This window comes from Rhamphochromis longiceps, linkage group LG11, assembly GCF_057381845.1.
Source record: "Rhamphochromis longiceps isolate RC_006_pf linkage group LG11, R_longiceps_female_GT1.1, whole genome shotgun sequence".
NCBI classification, from domain to species: domain Eukaryota; kingdom Metazoa; phylum Chordata; class Actinopteri; order Cichliformes; family Cichlidae; genus Rhamphochromis; species Rhamphochromis longiceps.
Window position 1 is genome coordinate 35730841 of NC_140567.1, and position 19142 is coordinate 35749982.

Genomic DNA, 19142 nt, shown 5'->3' on the forward strand with positions numbered 1-19142 from the left:
CATTTTGCTTGTGACACAGGGATGCATAAGACCTGTTCTGCTATCTTCATCATTAGGCATCATTTGCTGTTCTAGTTCACATTCCCACAACTTTGTGATAATGTTTAATCTTTAAAAAATCCCCCTCCGCACATAAAACACTCACATATGAATAGATGAGCCTTTTAGGGAACAGGCGAGGCTAAGATAAAGCTGTTAATTTTTTACAGACTTCATAGTCTGAAAACAGGTGTTATCGCAGTGTTCCTGAATTTCTCTTTAATAATGTGACGTAACCTCAAAGGAAATCAGTAGTTACTCTTTGAACAGTGTTCTAGATGTATGTAACATTTTCTTCAGTCTATGCAAAGAAAAAAAGTTAACAGATAATCACTAACCAGCTGTAATGGCTACTTTCAATTTAAAATGTCCCCCAAAATTTCATGTAACTCTAATAACAAGAATCAGTCAACTAGGGTTAACATAAAAACACCAGTTGTGAAGTTAATTGTTAACACTGCTTCAGTGTATTTGCTTTAAAACAGAGCATTGTAGTCACTGCAACCCGTGGTCACTTTCTGTAGTGCTACAGGCAATAATCAGGGCCACTTTGAATGGGGCTCTTAGAGCAATACTGTTTAGTCCACTCAGCTCAGAGGACAGCTTTCTGAGGAAGCCCTCGTTGATCAAGGCAGCATAGAGTTGACAAGAGGATGCTGTGTCACTTCCTTAAACAGTATAGAGTTATATAAGATGAGACAGGGTTGTAGGGGGAACTGAAGAAGAAAGCATAAATACTGCATATATATATATATATACTCATATACATATATGTGTGTGTGTGTGTGTGTGTAGCCACACTTTTCACCTAAATTGTGAAAGAGTAAAACAGGAAGAAACAACAGAAGTTCATCTTACCAAATTCAAGTTCCACTTTTAAGATGAGTGTATGTTTATAGGGTTGAGCCGAACATGTTGTATCCCTTCCCCCGTTGTTAGACAGATTACTGGCTGCTTATCAAAGACCATACAGGAAGGAAGATATATTTGCCATAATATTCATGGAACCCAGGTGATTTAGAAGTCCTTCTGGGCTCCAACAGATTCAGGAACGTCTTTAAAAACTACAGTTATGCAACTAAGTTTTAAACTAATATTCAAGGGGAAAAATACTGAAAATGTCTTTTTAAAGTAGGGGGAAAGTTCAATCTGCTTCTGTTATAAGAAGTCTAATTATTATATTATATTATATTATATTATATTATGAAAGGTGTTTGTAATAGCCGCTTTTCAGGGTAGTACCGCCTACCAGTTGACGTCATCAACCACATGACTTCATGAAACTAGGACTTTTTGAGAAGGATAAGTTTCGAAGTTTTGGAGCACTTAAAACAGTCTTCACGCCTAAACCGTGAGAGCTATTTAGGATTAATTGGATTTTATTTCTTTAGTGCGATAATTTCCCTGTAATGTAATGTCTGCCGTTGGTAGCGATCGCTCCGTTGTCTTTGTCATACGTCATTGTCTCCTCCCGGAGCTTTCGGCCGAGATCAAAACAAGCACGTACCAGTCCCTGTAGGAAACACTTGTAGGCTGGGATGTACTCGAAGAAGACGAAACTTGAGGCCACAGCCGATCTTCGTGCAGCAAAATAAAACAAGACTTTATTGAGAACATACGTGAGGGTATGTTGACTCAAACTTATACTGCACTTTTCACTTTTCTATCGCAGTTATCTGTAACCGCTAACGATTCCAGCGACTGAGTGACTTGTGCTTTGATTTATAGGATCAAACCATAAGTATTATTAGATTTAGCTGAAGATAAATATTAGTTAAATGTTTTCATATTAAAATCATTGTTTCTGTTTTTATACAGTATTTTTGTAGTCAGGAGCTTTAGTTTTTACGGTAATACTAAATGTTTCTTTTCATTCATTTTCCAACAAGTCACAAGATGAGGTTATAACTTACCGATGATAGTGTATAGCCACTAATGCATGGGTATGAAAAATATAAAAATAAATAAATAAATAAACCCTTCAGTGGCTGGACATTTTTCTGCTTATACTTTAATATTTCTACTCCGACAAAAAAGACTTTACACTGTTTTATTGGTACTTTTACTTGAGAATACTGAAACTCTTAACGAAGGAGTCATTATTGGTAAAAAGAAAAAATGAGCTTCAACCAAATATTTTGAACGTGAACTCATCATTTAATTTCCTAACACATATACACATATTTAACCGTAGTTATTAATATCTCTGTCTCTTGTTCTTAGATGCTTCTGTCCCTGTCCGTGCTGATCCTCTACGTGCCGTTAGAGGGCAGCAGCTCACCAATCAGTTGCTACAATGACCAAGGAGATGCTGTTGATTGGTAATTCATTGATAACAATTCCTGAGAAATCACGTACAAAAGTCCTCCTTATTTGTTTGTTTTAACCTAGATGTATTATTCTGATTAAACAGAAGCAATATTTTCAATAACAGTTTAGCATTTACAGACATGCACCAATATAAGCAGTTCTTACATGTACAGCCTTTCTGTCTGTGTCTCTGTTTGATTTAGGTTCTATATATACAAACTTCCCAAAGAGCATGGCAGTAAGTCTCCTGAACAAGGTGAGATGTATTTGCTTTTGGACCAAGGAAGTGAAGGATGGACTAAAGGGAAGGGGACAGTGAATGACACCACGAGCGCCCTGGGCAGGACGGTCGGACAGCTGTACACGCAGGGGAAGGTTTGTTTCCATCAGCTTTCTTTTTTCTGCTACAAATGTGGAACTGAGTACAAAGTTTAAAAACTGTAAGCTCAGTTTCATTTGGAAAAACACCCAAGTGAAAGCAAGTGTTCTTCAAAATGTGATTATCATACTCTTTTAAGTTCCTTATTATTAATTCATTTAGTATATTCACAATTAATGCTAAAAGGCAAAAAAACGTCAGCTGTTTTAAGATGAGTGGACCTTCAGTTTATATTTGACCCCAAAAATGATGTCATGTTTTAGAAATACTGATTTGTCACAAGATAAAATGTAATATTCTCCTAAAACCATGTATAATAAAGTTGAGTTGAACTTCCAATTCTTACGACTCACAAAACTTAAAATACATTTTTGTTTATCACAATAGCCAAAAGTGACAGACAGTGCTGGTGCATCGACTTCTGTTAACTGCAGTAACTCTTTGCTTTAACTACATGCAGAGCAGTTATGCTTACGTGCAGATTTTAGTCCTAGAAAACCACTGAGCTTAGGGTATTTAAATTTTTCCTGCTTCTTCTTTGTGACCCCAGTCACAAGACTTCTTGTTTCACCAACATGATATGCAATAATAAGCATTTTTTTCATAGACATCTGCTATATCCAGTTGACATTGTTAGATCAGAGGAACAAACATATAATGAGAAGTGAAACTGCATCTGTTCATTCAGGTGATCTGTCTTTCTGGCCGGTGATTGTGCAACTAGGAGGCAGAAAAGGTCATTTACTAATTGAAAACTTGATAGATTCATCAAAACATGTGAGAGAGTTTGTGGATACGATTCTGAATCAAAAATTACTGGATGCAACCATCTGTGCGTAATTGTATTGGTTAACATCACTGTGATGGATGTCAGTGTGTGCCATTTTATTTATTTGTTTGTTTGTTTTCTTTTGAGGTGAAAACATTTGTTTCTACATTTTCTATGATCGGTGAGTACACATGCATGAAGCTACAGTTAAAAACCTTTTTGTTTTTGTTTTTTTACAGAATACAGACATTGCATACATCCTTTACAATGACCAGAAGCCACACGAGGACTCGTCTGGTGACAGATGGGTTCATAACAGTGAGAGCAGAGGGGGTCACACGAAAGGTGAGCTCTCTGATTGTCCCAAGACTGCAGAAAGTTTCGAGCTTTGTTTTCCAAAATTTTGGAATAGTATGAAAAAAATGAGATGAGTAGGGGGCACTACTCCACACCAAAATGAGCCAGTTGAGGTGTTCCGGGCATGTCCTAAGAGGAGGAGAATCTGGGGTAGGCCTGAGACTTGCTAGATAGATTATATCTCTTGATTAGCTTGTGAACATGTTGGTAGTCCCCCTGGATAACGTGGTCAGGGAGAGAGACATCTGGGCATCTAAGCTTAGACTGGTCCACGACCATCAGCGTAACTTTGTGCTGAACATTGGGAGGTGGGGGTGTAAAGATCTCCGTCTAAATAAATAAATAAATCTGCGTAAATTCCCAGATGATTAAACATGCAACTATTTTGCTGGTAATACCTGAAACGAGTAAAGAAAATCAACAGCTTTTTTATGCAAGATAATTCATAATTTTATTGGGGGGGGGGGGGGGGTTATATTGGTTGGGTCTGATTATTGGGGGGGGGTCATAACCCCCCTAACCCCCCTGGAAATTATGCCCCTGTCCACAACCTGGTCGTGGATAAAGAGCGAATGGATGGAAAAAGCAAAATTTTTTAAATCAACGTTAAATAAAAGAAGCATAAAGACAACCTATCACATGTTCAAGCTCCTCTTTTTACTTACATGAAAAGTATACAGTATGTTCATTAGAAATTTGATACTAGGAAGATTTAAAAACTCTGCAACAAGGGCAAAAAAAAAGTCTGGCAAAGATTTGTTATAGTAATAAAAACATGTTGAAACATCTCATTATCAACCTCACGTTCTTCTTTCATCATTTATATGTTCTAATTCTACTTATTAAAAAAGAAGTGCAGATTAATGCGCATTACTTACATTTCCTCTGATGCGTAAAAACAAATGAGCATAGATAAATATATTTTGTTTTCACTTGAATGTCCACGTTAACCATCTTCAGGGAAAACGTCTGATGTATTTTTCTTACTATTTTAATATCTCTGCTCCTCAGGTGTTGTGCTGCTGGATAAAAATCAGGGTTTCTGGTTGGTCCACAGCACCCCTCAGTTTCCTCCTGTTCAACAGGCAGGGGAGTATTATTACCCCAGCAGCGGGGAGAATAATGGGCAAAACTTCATCTGTGTTACATACCCGCTCGACCATTTCCAGACCATCGGTAAGACTGGAGCCATGCCATGTGGCCTCTTAGCGAAGAAAGAGTTGATATAAAAATGCAGTTAACACTTAATGAGGATGTTTAAATGGATGATGGTATTAGATTGCAATCACAGTATGAGTGCTGGGAGGAGAAGGTCCAGACAGCTAATGACGATTCATATTCTGTTCCCTGTCTGCAGTTATGTTGGTCTGACTAAATATGCTTTAATTAACAAGGAACTGAAGAGTTTCTTTTCAATCTCATATCTTTATTAGGGTAATATTTTTGCTTGGTAGTTAAAAAGTCAAGCTGTTGTAGCCTGTGGTAGTATTTTGTGAGAGATTACGAATAAGAAGTTCATGTTTATGTAGTTTACTGTATCAGCCAAACATCTTAACCATGTTAACTTAAGGCCTGCAGACCAAACTGGGGCTCACAGAAGCTGTTGGATGTTCTGCCAACCAATTTCTAATATACTAAATAAAATAGAGATAAAAAGAGATTCCATTTCGGTTTAATGTAATCTCAGCTACGAGGCAGCTGTTAAATAGAGTAAAATATGTATTTGCAAAGTTTTTGTAAGTTTCTTATAGTCCCAGTAGTCTGGCTTCTCTAAGTCACCCCCTTCCCTCCCACTATGGCTCAGGAGGTAGAATGGGCCGTCTACCAATCAGAAGGTCGAAGGATTGATTTCCCAGCTATTCCAGCTTACATGTCGAAGTAGCCTTGGACAAGATGCTACACCCCAAGTCACCCTATGCATCCACTGTGTGAATGTTATACAAAGTTCTTAGGTATAGAAATATAGCTTATATGAATGTGTGTGTGATTTGGTGAAAGAGGCTTTTTGTAAAAAGGACTTTGAGTGCTCAGTTAGAACAGAAAAGCATTATACGAATACCAGTCCATTAACAAAAGAAAAAAAAGAAAAAGTAAAAAGACAACCATGCAAAGTGTTTTGGTTTAATGCTATTTTACATTTGTCCACATAAAGGACGACCTGCTCTATTCATCTCCAGCTCCGCTTTTATTCTTGAACCCTACAAAAGTAGTTTTGCATCATTCACAGTTGAAAATAATCAGTATTTGTCTCATACTTTGACTTTAGTGAGATTTCTCAGTTTATCCTCCTTATGAGTTAAGCTCTCTTCCTCTTTCTTTTAAAACAACTTAGTTTGCTTGCTGTTTGGGCTTCTGTCCTCTCAGTGACAAAATCCAGGTAGTCAAGAATTAAAAAAAAAAAAGCCTGATTGACACTGAATCTTTATCGCAGTCTGAACTAGTTTTTTTCCCGTTTTTTCTCTCACAGAGCTTATTTGATTACGATTAATATGAACATCCTCACTGGAACTCTGTCTGTTGGACTGAAAACAAGGAAAGTAAAAAGCAACCAGTCAATATCGTGCAATTTTTTCAAACTATAAAGCATATTTTCATTGTTAGTCTTACATATAAGACAACTTTTATACTCTCTTTGTCACAATCCAGTTAACGGACTATGACAAAGAACAGGAGACAAGGTGAGCTGGTAACTTGGTAGACACAACTGATTTACAAAAGCACAGCTAAATTTAGACATGCTTGTCTGCGGGTCAGTCGTGTAGTGTAGACTATGTATGGATGAATGGCAGAGAAATCCAAGGATCACACTGAGATCACACCACAGAGTGACTGCGGAAAGAAGGGAGCTTTTATAGGTGAACACGCAGGTATAGCTCATGCTGCCATTTACTCCCCTGTCAGCTCTTACAGGACAAAGCAGAGCACAAACCAGAACAAAATGGAGACATCTAGTGCCGGGATGGCCGAGGGTCATCCATCACAAGATAGGTTAAGAAAGTCCTTCCCCAGGAATGTTTGAGCATACAGTACTTCTTTTTCTGCGTTGCGATGAATTTTTATCCTGTAATTTTGCCTCTTTTTTTAAACAGATCATGGTTGCTATTGTTTATTTAAAGAAAAAGACAAAAATCGGGCCTCCATCAACAGTTAGTAATGATTTCCCTCTGTGTTCTCTTTTGTTTAAGGTCACCTAAACAGTAAATGTCCATGTGGTGCTCAAAAATACTGCTGATTTATGCCGGTATATGTTACACACTAATAATGAAAACTTCTTAAGCACATTTAATCACTAATCTGTGTCAGTATCTACAATTATTATTATTCCCCGTAGAAGATGATTCAAGTATCGTCTGGTGCTTAATAATCGACTCAGGTATTGACACAACAAAAACAGCCTGAACTGAGATAATCAGCATAAACAGGTGTCATCACCATGTCACCCGGCTGCCTCTGCAGTTCCCTGGCAGACCCAGCAGTTGGCACAGTTGCTATGGCAGTGCCTGGGGTAATGTAATTAAACTGAGGTATGTAACCATAGAGATACTGGCCCTCACGCTCTAGCAGGGATTTGCTTTATCAGATTCTCGTCTCTCTAGCTGACATGCTGAGAGTGTCAGAGTGTTCAGTCTGCAGGGTTAAACAGCAGAAGGTGAGCACAGCCTCATCGTGTTTTTATTTTAAAGCACCTTGCAGCGTTCATTTGCACATAAATTTGGAGAAATGGAGATTTCATACTACTGTCTATAATGTTTTTATTATGTTGTCAGAATAATTTTCCTGTTAATGCTTTAATTAAGCTACTTACTTGTTTTTTATTCAAAGCACTGCTTATGTTTCAGTTTGTGCTAAAACATTAAGTATTTAAGTCATTTATCAGTTGTCACAAACGTATTTTCTTCATTAAGCCAGGATGCCAATATCAGCTGGCATATGTGGGCAATTGGCCTCAAACCAGAGTATTAGGCAAATAAAAGTCTGTTCTGCAGCCTGTGCCAGATGAAGGTGTGTCAGGGGATTCATCGTGAGAGTCGTTTGAATGTCAAGACGTTTTAATTAAAACCAAAAATGTCATCCTCATGGTGACAGGACGAAAAGTCAGAGGATTACCAAACTCAGAAGAACTCATCCTCTGAATGCTATTAATATCTCAAAAGAAATGCATAGAAACTGCAGATAGTTGTAAAAGAATTTCAGTCCAGAGTAGTCGACCAATTGGTAGACATCGCCATTACGTAGCTTTTATGGGTAAAAATGACATTTTCAGCCTCGCTTATGCATGAATGTATATAAAGAGAATAGAATTGAAGTTTTTTTTTCCAATTTTCACGTTCTTCAGTGCTGCAGTATGCACTGCTTTGGTTTATATTTTGAAAGGAGCGAGCAAGATTTTATTTTCCGTTTTACTTTTGTGTTGCTTTAATTTAAAATTCAGTTAAAAGTAAAGCCAGAGCAATACTTAAACCGGAGGCTGACGAAAAGAATTTTTAATAACAACCTGCTTAACTCTGCATGATGGCGGTTCTCTGCTACATGTGCTGCAGACAGCGCTGAGCATAAGCAATAATGTATAAATAACAACTAAGTGAAAGCTGCGATGCTCAACAAACTATGCAGTGACACAATTTCTAATTTACCCCAATAATCTTTATTCCTGCGAAATGTTCTGTGTGAACAAATAAAACAAACAAAATGTCTCAGTGTTTAAACTTAGACATTTTACTGTTTCATGGAAAATATTAGCTCATTTTGTTATGGGGGCCATAAAAGGCTGGAAAAGTAAGTGGATCTAAAAAGAAACAGCTTGTGGAACATGCTAGTGACATTATTGGGGTATAAAACGAGCAGAGGTTTGCCAATCTGTTAAAAGTACATCTACAAATTGTGGAACAATTTCAGAATATTGTTCCTCAAAGGAAAATTGCAAGTACTTTGGATAGCTCATCATCTACAAAACATAATATCATGGAACGATTCCAAGAATCTGTAGAAATTTGCGCAAGGAACAACAAAATCAGTATTGTGGGCCCCCAGGCAGCACTCCATTACAATCAGGCAAGAGTCTGTCATAGATATCACTGCACTGGCTTAACAACAGTGCCAGAAATCATTGTCTGTGAATACATTTTATTGTGACATCTACAAGTGCAAAGATCCAGAAGCCCCTCCATTTTCTCACAGCTCATTTAAAATAGACTGAAACAAAGTGGAAAACTGTTCTCTGAAGAAGTCTCTCAAAAAGTGCTGCGACTGGTCTTCTCAGTTCCCGGGTGTTTGTTTGTTGTAACCTTGTTACAAGAACAGGGAATGCTACACAGTAATAAACACAGCCCTGTCTCAGCTCTGTTGGAATTGAAGTTGTATGTATTGGTCTGGTGTGACATAAACGGAGATCTGATTATGGTTTTAACTTGCTTTACGTCAGGCATCAAACAGGAAGAAACTTTAAAGTTATTCCTGAATTGTATGTACAGTTAGATTATACCTTAGTTATATGTTACTGTGCACAGTGTTCCAGTGCAGGTCCGTCAAATGGCTTTGAACCAGTGTCACCAGTACAGTGCTTTTTATTTGCTTTACTTAAAGGATGATGTTATTATAGGGTGTGGTTTTCTTTAAATCTAATTTCTTTTGCACCACAGGAGAACAGCTGGAGATCAATCAACCTAATGTGTATGACTGCAGCATCCCAGAGTCTTTGGCATCCCAGGTGCCTTCGCTCGCTGCTCTTTGTGGCAAAAGAAATCGGAAATATGAATTCTTTCCACATGCCAAACCTGTGTCCAATCGCAGCGTGACACTCACCTCAAAGGGTGGGACAAACTTCATCAGCTTTGCCAAAGGAGCCTCTTTTGACAACGGTACAACTTAATTGAAGTGATGTCTTTTCTAAGCCTAACCCTTTTCTGTCTTTGTGACCCTGAATATTTTTAGAGCATTCGTACAGTTTACTTGCAATAAAAAATGTAAAAAAAAACAAAACACCCTCATCCATCTTGTGTCCCCTTCATCAGATCTGTATCATGCGTGGGTGGCCCCAACCCTCCAGTCAGACCTCTTGGTCCAGTTCTGGATTCGCTCCACGGGCATCCTTTCTTCCGACTGCTCGGATGACTGGAAGGTCCTGAACATCAAGCTCCTCAACCCTGGGCAGACGTTCTCCTTCAAGACCAGCCAGGACCACTCCAAATGGGCGGTGAGCCCCAGTGAGACTGGGGCTGGTGGAGGCTGGGTGTGTGTCGGGGACATAAATCGAGATGAGGCTGAGGAGAAGCGGGGTGGAGGCACAGTGTGTCATCGTGATCCGGTGGTGTGGAAGGCTTACCGAACAGCGGCCTTGGACTGTGAGGACTGTCAAGGAAAAACAGTCCAGTGCTGAGAGTCTGGAGGAGCCAGATGTGTCAACTTGGACATGATGAGTCATGAGGGTGAAAAAATATAACGCGAACAGGGTTTTATGTGGATTTATTTGTTACAGATTTCTGTTCACATCTAGTGAAATCTATGTGAAATATTTAGCCTTTAACATTTAGACAATTTCAGTTTTTTAGTTTAAACACATTCCTGCCAGATGTTTTACACTAATCTAGTGATCAGTAGATGACAGTAAGATGCCAATAAACAGCAATGCAATATTTCAATCAGTCCATAGAGTCTCATCTTCAAATAATTACTATTTAACAGTAAATAGTAATGACTTTCAAGTATGTGCAGGTGTTATTGTTTATTTCAGATTTGATTCATAGTGACCAAAAAACCAAACATCTGCATCTAATTTAGGTGTAACTAGAAGTCGTGACATTACACATTAAAGCCAGTCATCACTCACACCTACTAGAGAAGTAGACATATAATTCAAATGAAATGATCGACTCGTCCAACTTTAGCTAAAATATAAAATTTCCATCAGCCACAGACACTCATTGGGAACATTTGTTCCTCTGTTAAGAATGATTTCATGTGGTTATCAAGGGTCATTGAGTTGTTCTCTTTATAATTTTAGATTTTCTGGAGTTGGGGAAGTAGCTGGAATAGTTATGAGTAATATGTTCATTTTGTAAAAGACAAAAACCTCAAAAGTGGCACTTTAGTGGTTCAAGCATCTTTATAACCACTGGGTACTGTTTTCAGAGAAACTGAAGAGACACTGGTGCGAACGGGATGAGTGCCGTTTCACTCACTGACATTTTCTGCTTTTAAACATTAGCTCGTTTATTCTCAGGGAGAATTCCAAACCTGCTGGTTAATTCTTTTTAATCAAATGTGGGAATGATTGTGCTTAATAACAATCTGTCACTGATGATGAATTACAGACACTTGAATCATTAACCAGGCTTGTATGAGTGTGTGTGCATCTCCAGCATGAGCTTTAGATTTGATACTTTTCCACATATATACATTAATTCTGACCCTGACTGTGCTTGAAGATTGTCTTGTCACTGGTTGTCTTGAATTTGAATAAAGATACGAAGAAAAATATGTATTTTTAGTCACTGATCCGCATCCTCTTTCCTTTGTTTACCCCTCACAAGAAAAACAGAAATGCCATGTTTTTGACAAGTAGCAACAACTTTAATTGTTTTTTATGGGATACTCAGCAGCATGAAAAACATCTCAGTACTGAACATCAGTCAAAAACAATTAAAATTCATATAAAAGTAAATTTATTACCACAAAAATAGGACATACTGTATGTAGTGCATAAATAGCTTTGATGTGGAACTACACAGCACTGGAGTTGTCTGCAGTTCCTCCACGTGGACTGTATACATTCTAATGCAAACATGAGAAAGTTAGCACCCAGCAGAGAAAGGCACTAAAACAATCTGTAGCATGGGATCATGCTTGCACGTCTTTTTTTTAATACCCACAATCCTCTCCCTGGCCCCTCAGTGCTCGTGCCTCGGCCGGTAAAAGGAGCCTCACCAGCACTGACCCGGGACGACCAGAGGTCACAAGATTTGTTTCAAAGAGACATACACTGAAGTTAAGATGTTCACTGAAGCCACGACGCTGGAACTGAGGCTTTGCGGTCTGTGTAAACTGCAGTGAAGATGGACTCCTGCTGAGCTACTGGAAAATCTGCATAAATTAAGTTTAGCTTATGCTCTGTTGAAAGTATCAGACCTGAAAAACCTTAAACTTAGCAATGGCAGTGTTTTTCTCTTACTTATGTTCCTTTCTAGTAACAAACTGAAGCAAAGCTGTTTTAAAAGTGCTTAAAGTTCAAAGCTGCAATAATCAGTTTTCATCCACGAGGTTTAAGAGGCTGAGTGATGTTTGATCACCCTGTAACGTAGCAACACAGCTGCGTACATTCACGTGCAGCTGAGGGAGGTGACACTGTAAAAATTTCTTTGCAAATACATTTTGTCCACTTGGTTTAATTAGTCCTTATCAGCCTTCCTTGAGGTTTACTTTGGTCTCCAGCAGCTCCTGAGAAAATTATGTGGCTCTCTGACTTCACCTGTTGGTTCACAATTGCATGAGTATTCGATTCAGGTAAAAAAGATGACCAATCAGAGCTGCTTTTGTAATATCTGTTGGTGACAGCTGCAACAAGGTGGTATTTCTGAGTGTAAAACCAAAACAACGAGCTAAAAGAGCCTTAAAAACTGAGCAGAGCTTCAGAACTGATAATAAACTGACCGCAGTTCATTACAACAGTTTACAACAGAGTTTCAGTGTTATTCTAAAATCCTGATTATTGCTGCTTTAAGTTTATGGAGAAATGAGTAAAAGCTAAAATAGCTGTCCTTCTCTGTGGACATGTCAGCCTGTTTCTTGCAGTTATTTTAAGGATTTTTTCCTTGTTGAAACAGTTACTTGTCACGCGAGGACCTGTCACACAATGCTGAGATCACACAGACATACAAAATATATAAATATATACAAATCATATATGTCTCATTTGAAAAGCTCCAGTGTTTTGCTACAATGATGCACTTGCACTGTCTTGATTCCGATTCAGATCTCATTAAATCTAATTTCCCCCAAAAAAACACACTTCAAGTCCTTCAACAGCATCTTGGGTAATCACAGAAGCGCATTCCAACCAATCACATCTTTTTTACATTCGGAAATGTCAGTCACAGATGAGGCACAAGACAACAAGGGATTTCTTGGTGTTTTGTAGCAATTAAAGCAACTCTTTCTTTCTGTGAGTTGTAATGATAAAAAGCATCAAGTGCTACCTGACAGGGACTTGAGAACCAGTACCAAAGGTACACTTAAAGGCTTTCACTGCTCGTCCTCGGGATGTAAATTAGCGTGCATGGAAAAGTGCAAATAGCTCTGTTGAACACAGCAGCTGGAGTTCTGAAATATCTGCCACACCTTCCTGCAAGGAGATGTTGACTGAAACACAAGCAGAGTTCTTCTTGGTGTTTTGGTGAGCTTGGCAGGAGCACAGGAGAAAGGCATGTGTAGGTTTTGTGTTGGACAGAGAAGGCCACATTTACTGTCCGTGAGAGCTCACTCTGCATTCACATTGGGAGACCATCAGAGAACTCCACCTCGGTAGACAAAGCAGACAAAAATCTGATGTCAAAAAAGATTCCTGACCAGTCTCCTTCCCTTGGCCTTGATTCGAGGAAAAGTGGCGCTCGTCTCTGTGCTGATCGGATGCGAGCCAAACGGGGAGTTCCCGTCTTTCCTTCTTAGCAGGAAATCAACACTAGATGACGTCATGGCGTAAAAGACATTTCCTGTAGCAGGGATGACCAGTTCTGTTTTAAGAGAAGAGAAAGGAATAAATACATGACATGTGAAGGCTGCTGCGCTCTAATGAGATTCATTTGCAGTGTTTAATGGATTTGACTTGTAGAACTTGTAGTAAATTGTATTTTCTCTTAGTTTTCAGTCTTTTTTTAACTGCAAACCGCTCAAGAGCAAAATGTGCTACTCTAATAACAGATATTAATGATAAAAAGTGCAATCATGAAGTACATCCTGTCTCTGGCAACAGTCCAGAGACCACATAGGAGTTTGCAGTGAAGCATCACAAGCACGATCAGAATCATGCTTCTGGGGTGTTGCTTTTTATTTTTACATTTGAATGCCTGTGGCTGTAAATTTTGCAGGACTGCCCAGGCTGACTGTTATGATATCACCAGCTGTCTGAGGGAGAATATTCAGCAGACTTCCTTTGTCCTCTGTCCAGAAATGAAATTAAAATTAAACGGTTGCCATTTTGACACACTGAAGGACATCTCGTGGTCATTGCAGACGCACAAGTGAAAAGAGAGAGAAGGGGGGGAAATCTCAAAAATGCTGAATGTGGTCCAGTAAGAAAATGATCCTCAAGGATCCAAATTTAATTGAGGTTCCAGGTTGTACAGAAAGTATTACACATGTGTAATATAGATTAAAGATTAAAATATAGATTTTGATGTCTGTCTAGCTGTTCTAAGATCATCAAAGCAGCTGATTGTAACTGTCCTAGTTAATGGACAAAGGAGGAAGCTCAGCTTTGCACTGGCAATTCAAACATTCAGGTTTGTATTCTCTTAAAGTTCCTACATTATTAATTGGATTTTCATAATGATTTTAAATAATTATTTGATTGCACATATTTCTCATACTGTCTGTCCCAATATGTGCAAAAAGCACTTGCTTTACAAAGATCTGCATAATCAAAATGCCCAACCTTACAAATATCAGATGAAACTCCCTCAAAAGTTAATAACCTCCTGACAAAGGTAACGACTTTGTACATGTGTCAAACTAGACTAAAATTAAAATAATAATAATAATAATTTAACTGTGGCACTGATGGGTTAGTCAAAAGAAAAAAATTCAAAATGAAGTCTTTGTCTCCTCTGAAAAGAGAAACCACTTTGACAAAACTGGTCATATTAGTAATGATGACTTTTTTAAACATTGTGTCTGTCGAATTGATTCGTTTTTTTTTACCTTTTCCTTCAGGCAGAAGCTGTATCAGCTCATATCTGGATGCCTGTTTGGGGTCTTGATTGTGCTTTTCTAAGGCAGAGCTGATCACAGTGGGAGTCTTGTCATTGCTCGTAACCTGAGGCGACAAAGGACAATAACAGTGAAAACAGGACAGCCTGATTTGCACTAATAATAACCTGGGTCCGTTGTATCCTGAGGATCTGACTCTGATTACTATGATTATGGGGTCCTTGCAGATAGGAGGAGAAGCTGTAAGTGCAAATTGTCACTGATAAATTAATGACAAAGGCTTCTGTGCTGATTCTACTGATTTTAATTAGAGACAAATGGTTTGGATTCGTACCAGTATACTCCGATACAGGTTTCCATCCTCCAGGTCCATCCGTATCCTGATGATCCGCATGTCTGCCCCTGACCCTTGGATGTTACCAGGGGGATTGTTGCCACAGGAGGCTGATCGACGGTGTGATTTTGTAGGAGTGGTTGGAGTCAGCGTGGCAGGGTTGGATTCATTGGTAGGAGGGGACGTGTCAACATCCAGACAGGACACCGACGGAGATCTCATATGCTGCAGTGGAACAGTAATCATGAAAATGATAATGACTGAGTGGAATCGGAAACTAATCTGTATATTTAAACATGCAAAACAGTCCAGCCTGCCTACTGTGAAATGACATAATATAAACAGAAACCTGACTGATGACTGTTGTTGAGTGACTTACCTTTGTGAGCTTTGAAAGCAGGTTATTGACGGGTGAGTGAAAGTCAAAGAAGCTGTCACTGTCACCAGCCAGGCTGGTTCGGGAGGTGCTTAGACTGGAAATGCATGAAAACACACAACACAACAATCTGAGAAACTTGTCAGGGAAACTGGTTTATTTGTTACAAATTTGCAAAAAAGTTTTTACACTAAAGTTAAACTTTAGTTAAACAGTTAAAATCTAAATTTTAAGCAGCACAGGCTTAAAGGCTCAAATTTGTTTCTATGAAAATTATTAAAAAACTTAAACCTACGAAGAAACAACCACCGTGACCTTAGGTCCAAAGAGATATTAGCTTAAGTTGAAATAGGTCTGTACTTTTATTTAGTACCAGCTTATTCCACAAGATGGTGGAGTGAGTTCATGCAACATTAATTTAACCAGATTAGTCATTAAATTATTATTTAGAATGACGGTCTGATAAAACATAAATCTTCTTGAGGAAATGAAGGCAGGACTAAAAAGAAATATCAAAAATTTAACATGAGCACTTCTTTAATGGCTGAAATCCTGCCCTCCAGTGGTAAAAGTGGATAATTACAAAAAGTATCATAAAACCTAAAAAATATCTGTAACCAATCCAGGGCTCTGGTTTGTTGCCAATGTAGTGAGAAATATTTTTTAAAGCTTCTTTACTGCAGTGGTCACCAACTGACGAGTTGAGAAGCCAAAATCCGCTTCCCATTAAAATTCTATATCCTAAACTGTATATGTGGTATTGCATATATATACTTATATTTAGTGTTATGTGTATGTTTATGAATGAGTCAGTGAGCTCTGCTTAGCTTACTCTGGACACTGTGTGATAACGACAGCTGGGGCATGACCGCGAGGGCTCGGGTCGCCAGGTGCTTCGATTTCATTGGACAGCCTATAACTGAAAAATTAAGGATAACTTTATCATTCTTCATCCATCAACACGTGCTACAGCAGCTGTCTTTAAAATAATGAATTCATTCAAGGCAGTTTTTGGTTGTCTCGACTGTAACCAAATGCATACACACCTTTCCTCTTCCCTCAGAGTAGGCACGCTGTTATACCACTGCACGAAGGCCTCGTCAGCAGTGAAAACACAGTTTTTGCAGGATGATTGCAGGAGCCGGATTTGAGCTAAAACCTCAAATTCCTGTTAACAAAGAGCCATATCACCACAAAGTTTCACAACAAAAAAAACCCCACCCGTGTTAGCTGTTCTCTTATTACTGTGCCAGTTTTTTTCATCTGTATCAGAAGCACCTCTCAGCACCCTACACTTAATCATTTCCTCCCTCAGATATTATGTTACTGCTCCCTCTTACACACTCTTTTCTTACTTACACTAGCAGCTTATGTTAATGCTGCAAAAAGTGGAGCTTACTCTGTTCAAAACTGCTTAGTATCAGGGCATCAGCTTAACCAAATGCAGAATGTCTCTTATCATAAGCATTAAAACAGATCACGTATTCAACTTTGAACCTTTTATCTCTCAAACTGATGTGTATTGCAGCACTTACTCTTCTCCTTTTGTCAAAGTTGATGTAGCCGTTCTGCAAAGGAGTGACAGAATCTGTTATGTCAGCTCAAGAATTGTAAAATAAAAAGTCCAGGGGACGTGACACAGATGAAATCAACTTACATCCAGCCTGTCTTTGACTGCCGTGTCCAGCATGGTGAGGTCTGTGAGGAAGATACCCAGGTAGGGCACGGTGCCCTGCGCGTTGGACTGTGTGAGAAATAAAAGAAAGTGTTTCATCAGTTTCCTCAGAGGTTTCTACTCACAATGTAAAGAGCCCACACAGCGAGGGATTTCAGAGCTGCCGCCTGCAGCTATTTTTCAAACAGTGGCTTGGGATTTAGCTCATCACACACATACACAAAGACAACAGCTCGCTGTTCCACTTTGCTGTTGCATGCTGGTCGATCGCCCTCACAACCCTCTATTAAACCAATGAAACACCCCCCGCTCAACAGTGTTAGTGTCTGAATGCAGAGTTTAACTTGTGTTAACCAATATGTTAAGCTGTCAGGAAAGTACTTTTAACTCCCCCCAAAAAACGTTGCCTACTCGCACATTAGTGACATGCTGAAACCACGCTCTGCAGTACATACGCTGTGCATGCAATAAGACAGCGCTCGTGTCATTCTGTAAGCCCTCAAACTTAATCTAAAACGGTGTCTCTGTCTTTTATAACGCTCATGACACGGTTGCAGGGTCTTACATCATTTCACATTTTTCCAAGGTCTACCATAAAGGACGGTGGGGGTGTACAACCCCTCAGGCTAAAATGTTTGGTATGTACCCCAGATGTGCGCTGTAAAGTTAGTGAAAATTGTTGTCTTTTATGTGCATGCAGATCTGAGGTTTTGCCTCTGCAGAAGACCATAAGGTCATTTTAAAGGACTCCTCTGCTGCTGCAGCTATGTGGAAAGTCTTGATGATGTAATCCCAAATTTATTTGACACTCCACTGAGGGTTATTTAAGTCAAACTGTGGACGAAAGCTAAGAGCGGCACACTTGAGGCATTTAAGTAGTGTCCCCCTACAATCTCTTTTTAAAGGTTGTTAAGGGAGTTCATTATCACACAAACAACCCAACCTGTTTTTAACCAAGTATTCTTCCACTGTCAGATGTTTAATCTCCACAACAAGTTTTGACAGTATTTCCAGTTACCTTGTTAAGGTATCTGTTGTTGAGCCTGTTTTCCAGGTTGGCAAACTTTGACGTGCCCTCCTGCAAGAGAAAAAAACCAGAGGGAAATCCCGAGTTTCAACCTGGATTAGTAGAACGTAATCAATTCTCCTCATCTACTTTCAGAACAACAAAAATACTTACAGTGACAACTGTATTGTACTGTATTGCATTTGGTCAACAATAAAAGTACGTGTTACACCCAAAAAGATGGAAATGCCAGCAGAGGCCACTGGGACACCAAACTAGCACTTATTTGCACTTACAGTTGCTTAAAACTGAACACAAAATAAAAGCTCTTGATTTTGAGAGCTGACATAATTTGTATTTGTGAGTTTGTCAGAGACGTTTTTGCTGACAAAAGGCTGAAAATGCAAAACAGTGAACTTGAAGATGATAAAAACTCCCTGAGGTCAGGCCTTAGACATGCCATACATTGTTAAAATAGATGTTATCTAACTTGGTTTTTAATGTACAACAAATTGTATATTATTAACATTATTAGATATTAATTGTATAAAAAATTATGGACTTTGGAAGAAAGTTATTACACTGAGACAGTACAACAAATCTAATAGTGGGTTATTTAAATAAAAAAAGGTAAATTTACAAAAAAAAAAAAAAGAGATTTTATCTGATATTAATTTAATAAATGTTCATTTTTTGTAAAGGAATTCTAATGAACCCCATTCCATCACAAATGCTTCTGGCTGCTGTGTAATATATGCCTGTGTTAGCCAACCTAATTACATTATAAATTCCAATCTGATGCAATAAAGAAATCCCTGAATCACCACACAATTAGACGCATCTGGAGTTTCAAGGGATGCTGCTGCAGCCTGGGCCTTGTTGGAAGAAAAAAAACATACTGGTGTTGATGAGCTGATCAGGTTTTAGTGTCAGGTAATGTTAGCTTGTGGTATTTCTTTTCCACTGCCAGCCTCTAC

General features: G+C 38.7%; 2 protein-coding genes across 3 annotated transcripts in view; one reads left to right on the forward strand and one right to left on the reverse strand.

The window, feature by feature from the left end:
- The first annotated feature begins 1312 nt into the window (after nucleotides 1-1312).
- Nucleotides 1313-11330, forward strand: dnase2 (deoxyribonuclease II, lysosomal). The gene is made up of 7 exons (XM_085423839.1): nucleotides 1313-1664; nucleotides 2263-2360; nucleotides 2553-2724; nucleotides 3737-3842; nucleotides 4866-5030; nucleotides 9494-9712; nucleotides 9866-11330. The coding sequence occupies exons 2-7, from the start codon at nucleotides 2263-2265 to the stop codon at nucleotides 10228-10230; spliced, it is 1125 nt and encodes a 374-aa protein (XP_085279965.1). The 5' UTR covers nucleotides 1313-1664; the 3' UTR covers nucleotides 10231-11330.
- A 68-nt stretch (nucleotides 11331-11398) lies between these two features.
- rgl2 (ral guanine nucleotide dissociation stimulator-like 2) overlaps nucleotides 11399-19142 on the reverse strand; it is a 32199-nt gene continuing 24455 nt past the window's right edge. For both annotated transcript variants that reach the window (XM_085423836.1, XM_085423838.1), the window contains 9 exons: nucleotides 18178-18237; nucleotides 17142-17228; nucleotides 17020-17052; nucleotides 16531-16652; nucleotides 16317-16403; nucleotides 15488-15581; nucleotides 15109-15333; nucleotides 14766-14880; nucleotides 11399-13579 (listed from right to left, as the gene is read on the reverse strand). In XM_085423836.1, the coding sequence (XP_085279962.1) occupies nucleotides 13398-13579; nucleotides 14766-14880; nucleotides 15109-15333; nucleotides 15488-15581; nucleotides 16317-16403; nucleotides 16531-16652; nucleotides 17020-17052; nucleotides 17142-17228; nucleotides 18178-18237 (1005 nt within the window). In that variant the 3' untranslated portion in view covers nucleotides 11399-13397. The remainder of the gene's footprint in view (nucleotides 13580-14765; nucleotides 14881-15108; nucleotides 15334-15487; nucleotides 15582-16316; nucleotides 16404-16530; nucleotides 16653-17019; nucleotides 17053-17141; nucleotides 17229-18177; nucleotides 18238-19142) is intronic.

Coding starts and splice junctions, on each gene's coding strand:
- dnase2 (XM_085423839.1), top strand. CDS start 2,263: ATGCTTCTGTCCCTGTCCGTGCTGATCCTCTACGTGCCGTTAGAGGGC. Junction 2,361..2,552: donor CAAGGAGATGCTGTTGATTG/GTAATTCATTGA, acceptor TGTTTGATTTAG/GTTCTATATATACAAACTTC. Junction 3,843..4,865: donor CAGAGGGGGTCACACGAAAG/GTGAGCTCTCTG, acceptor TCTGCTCCTCAG/GTGTTGTGCTGCTGGATAAA.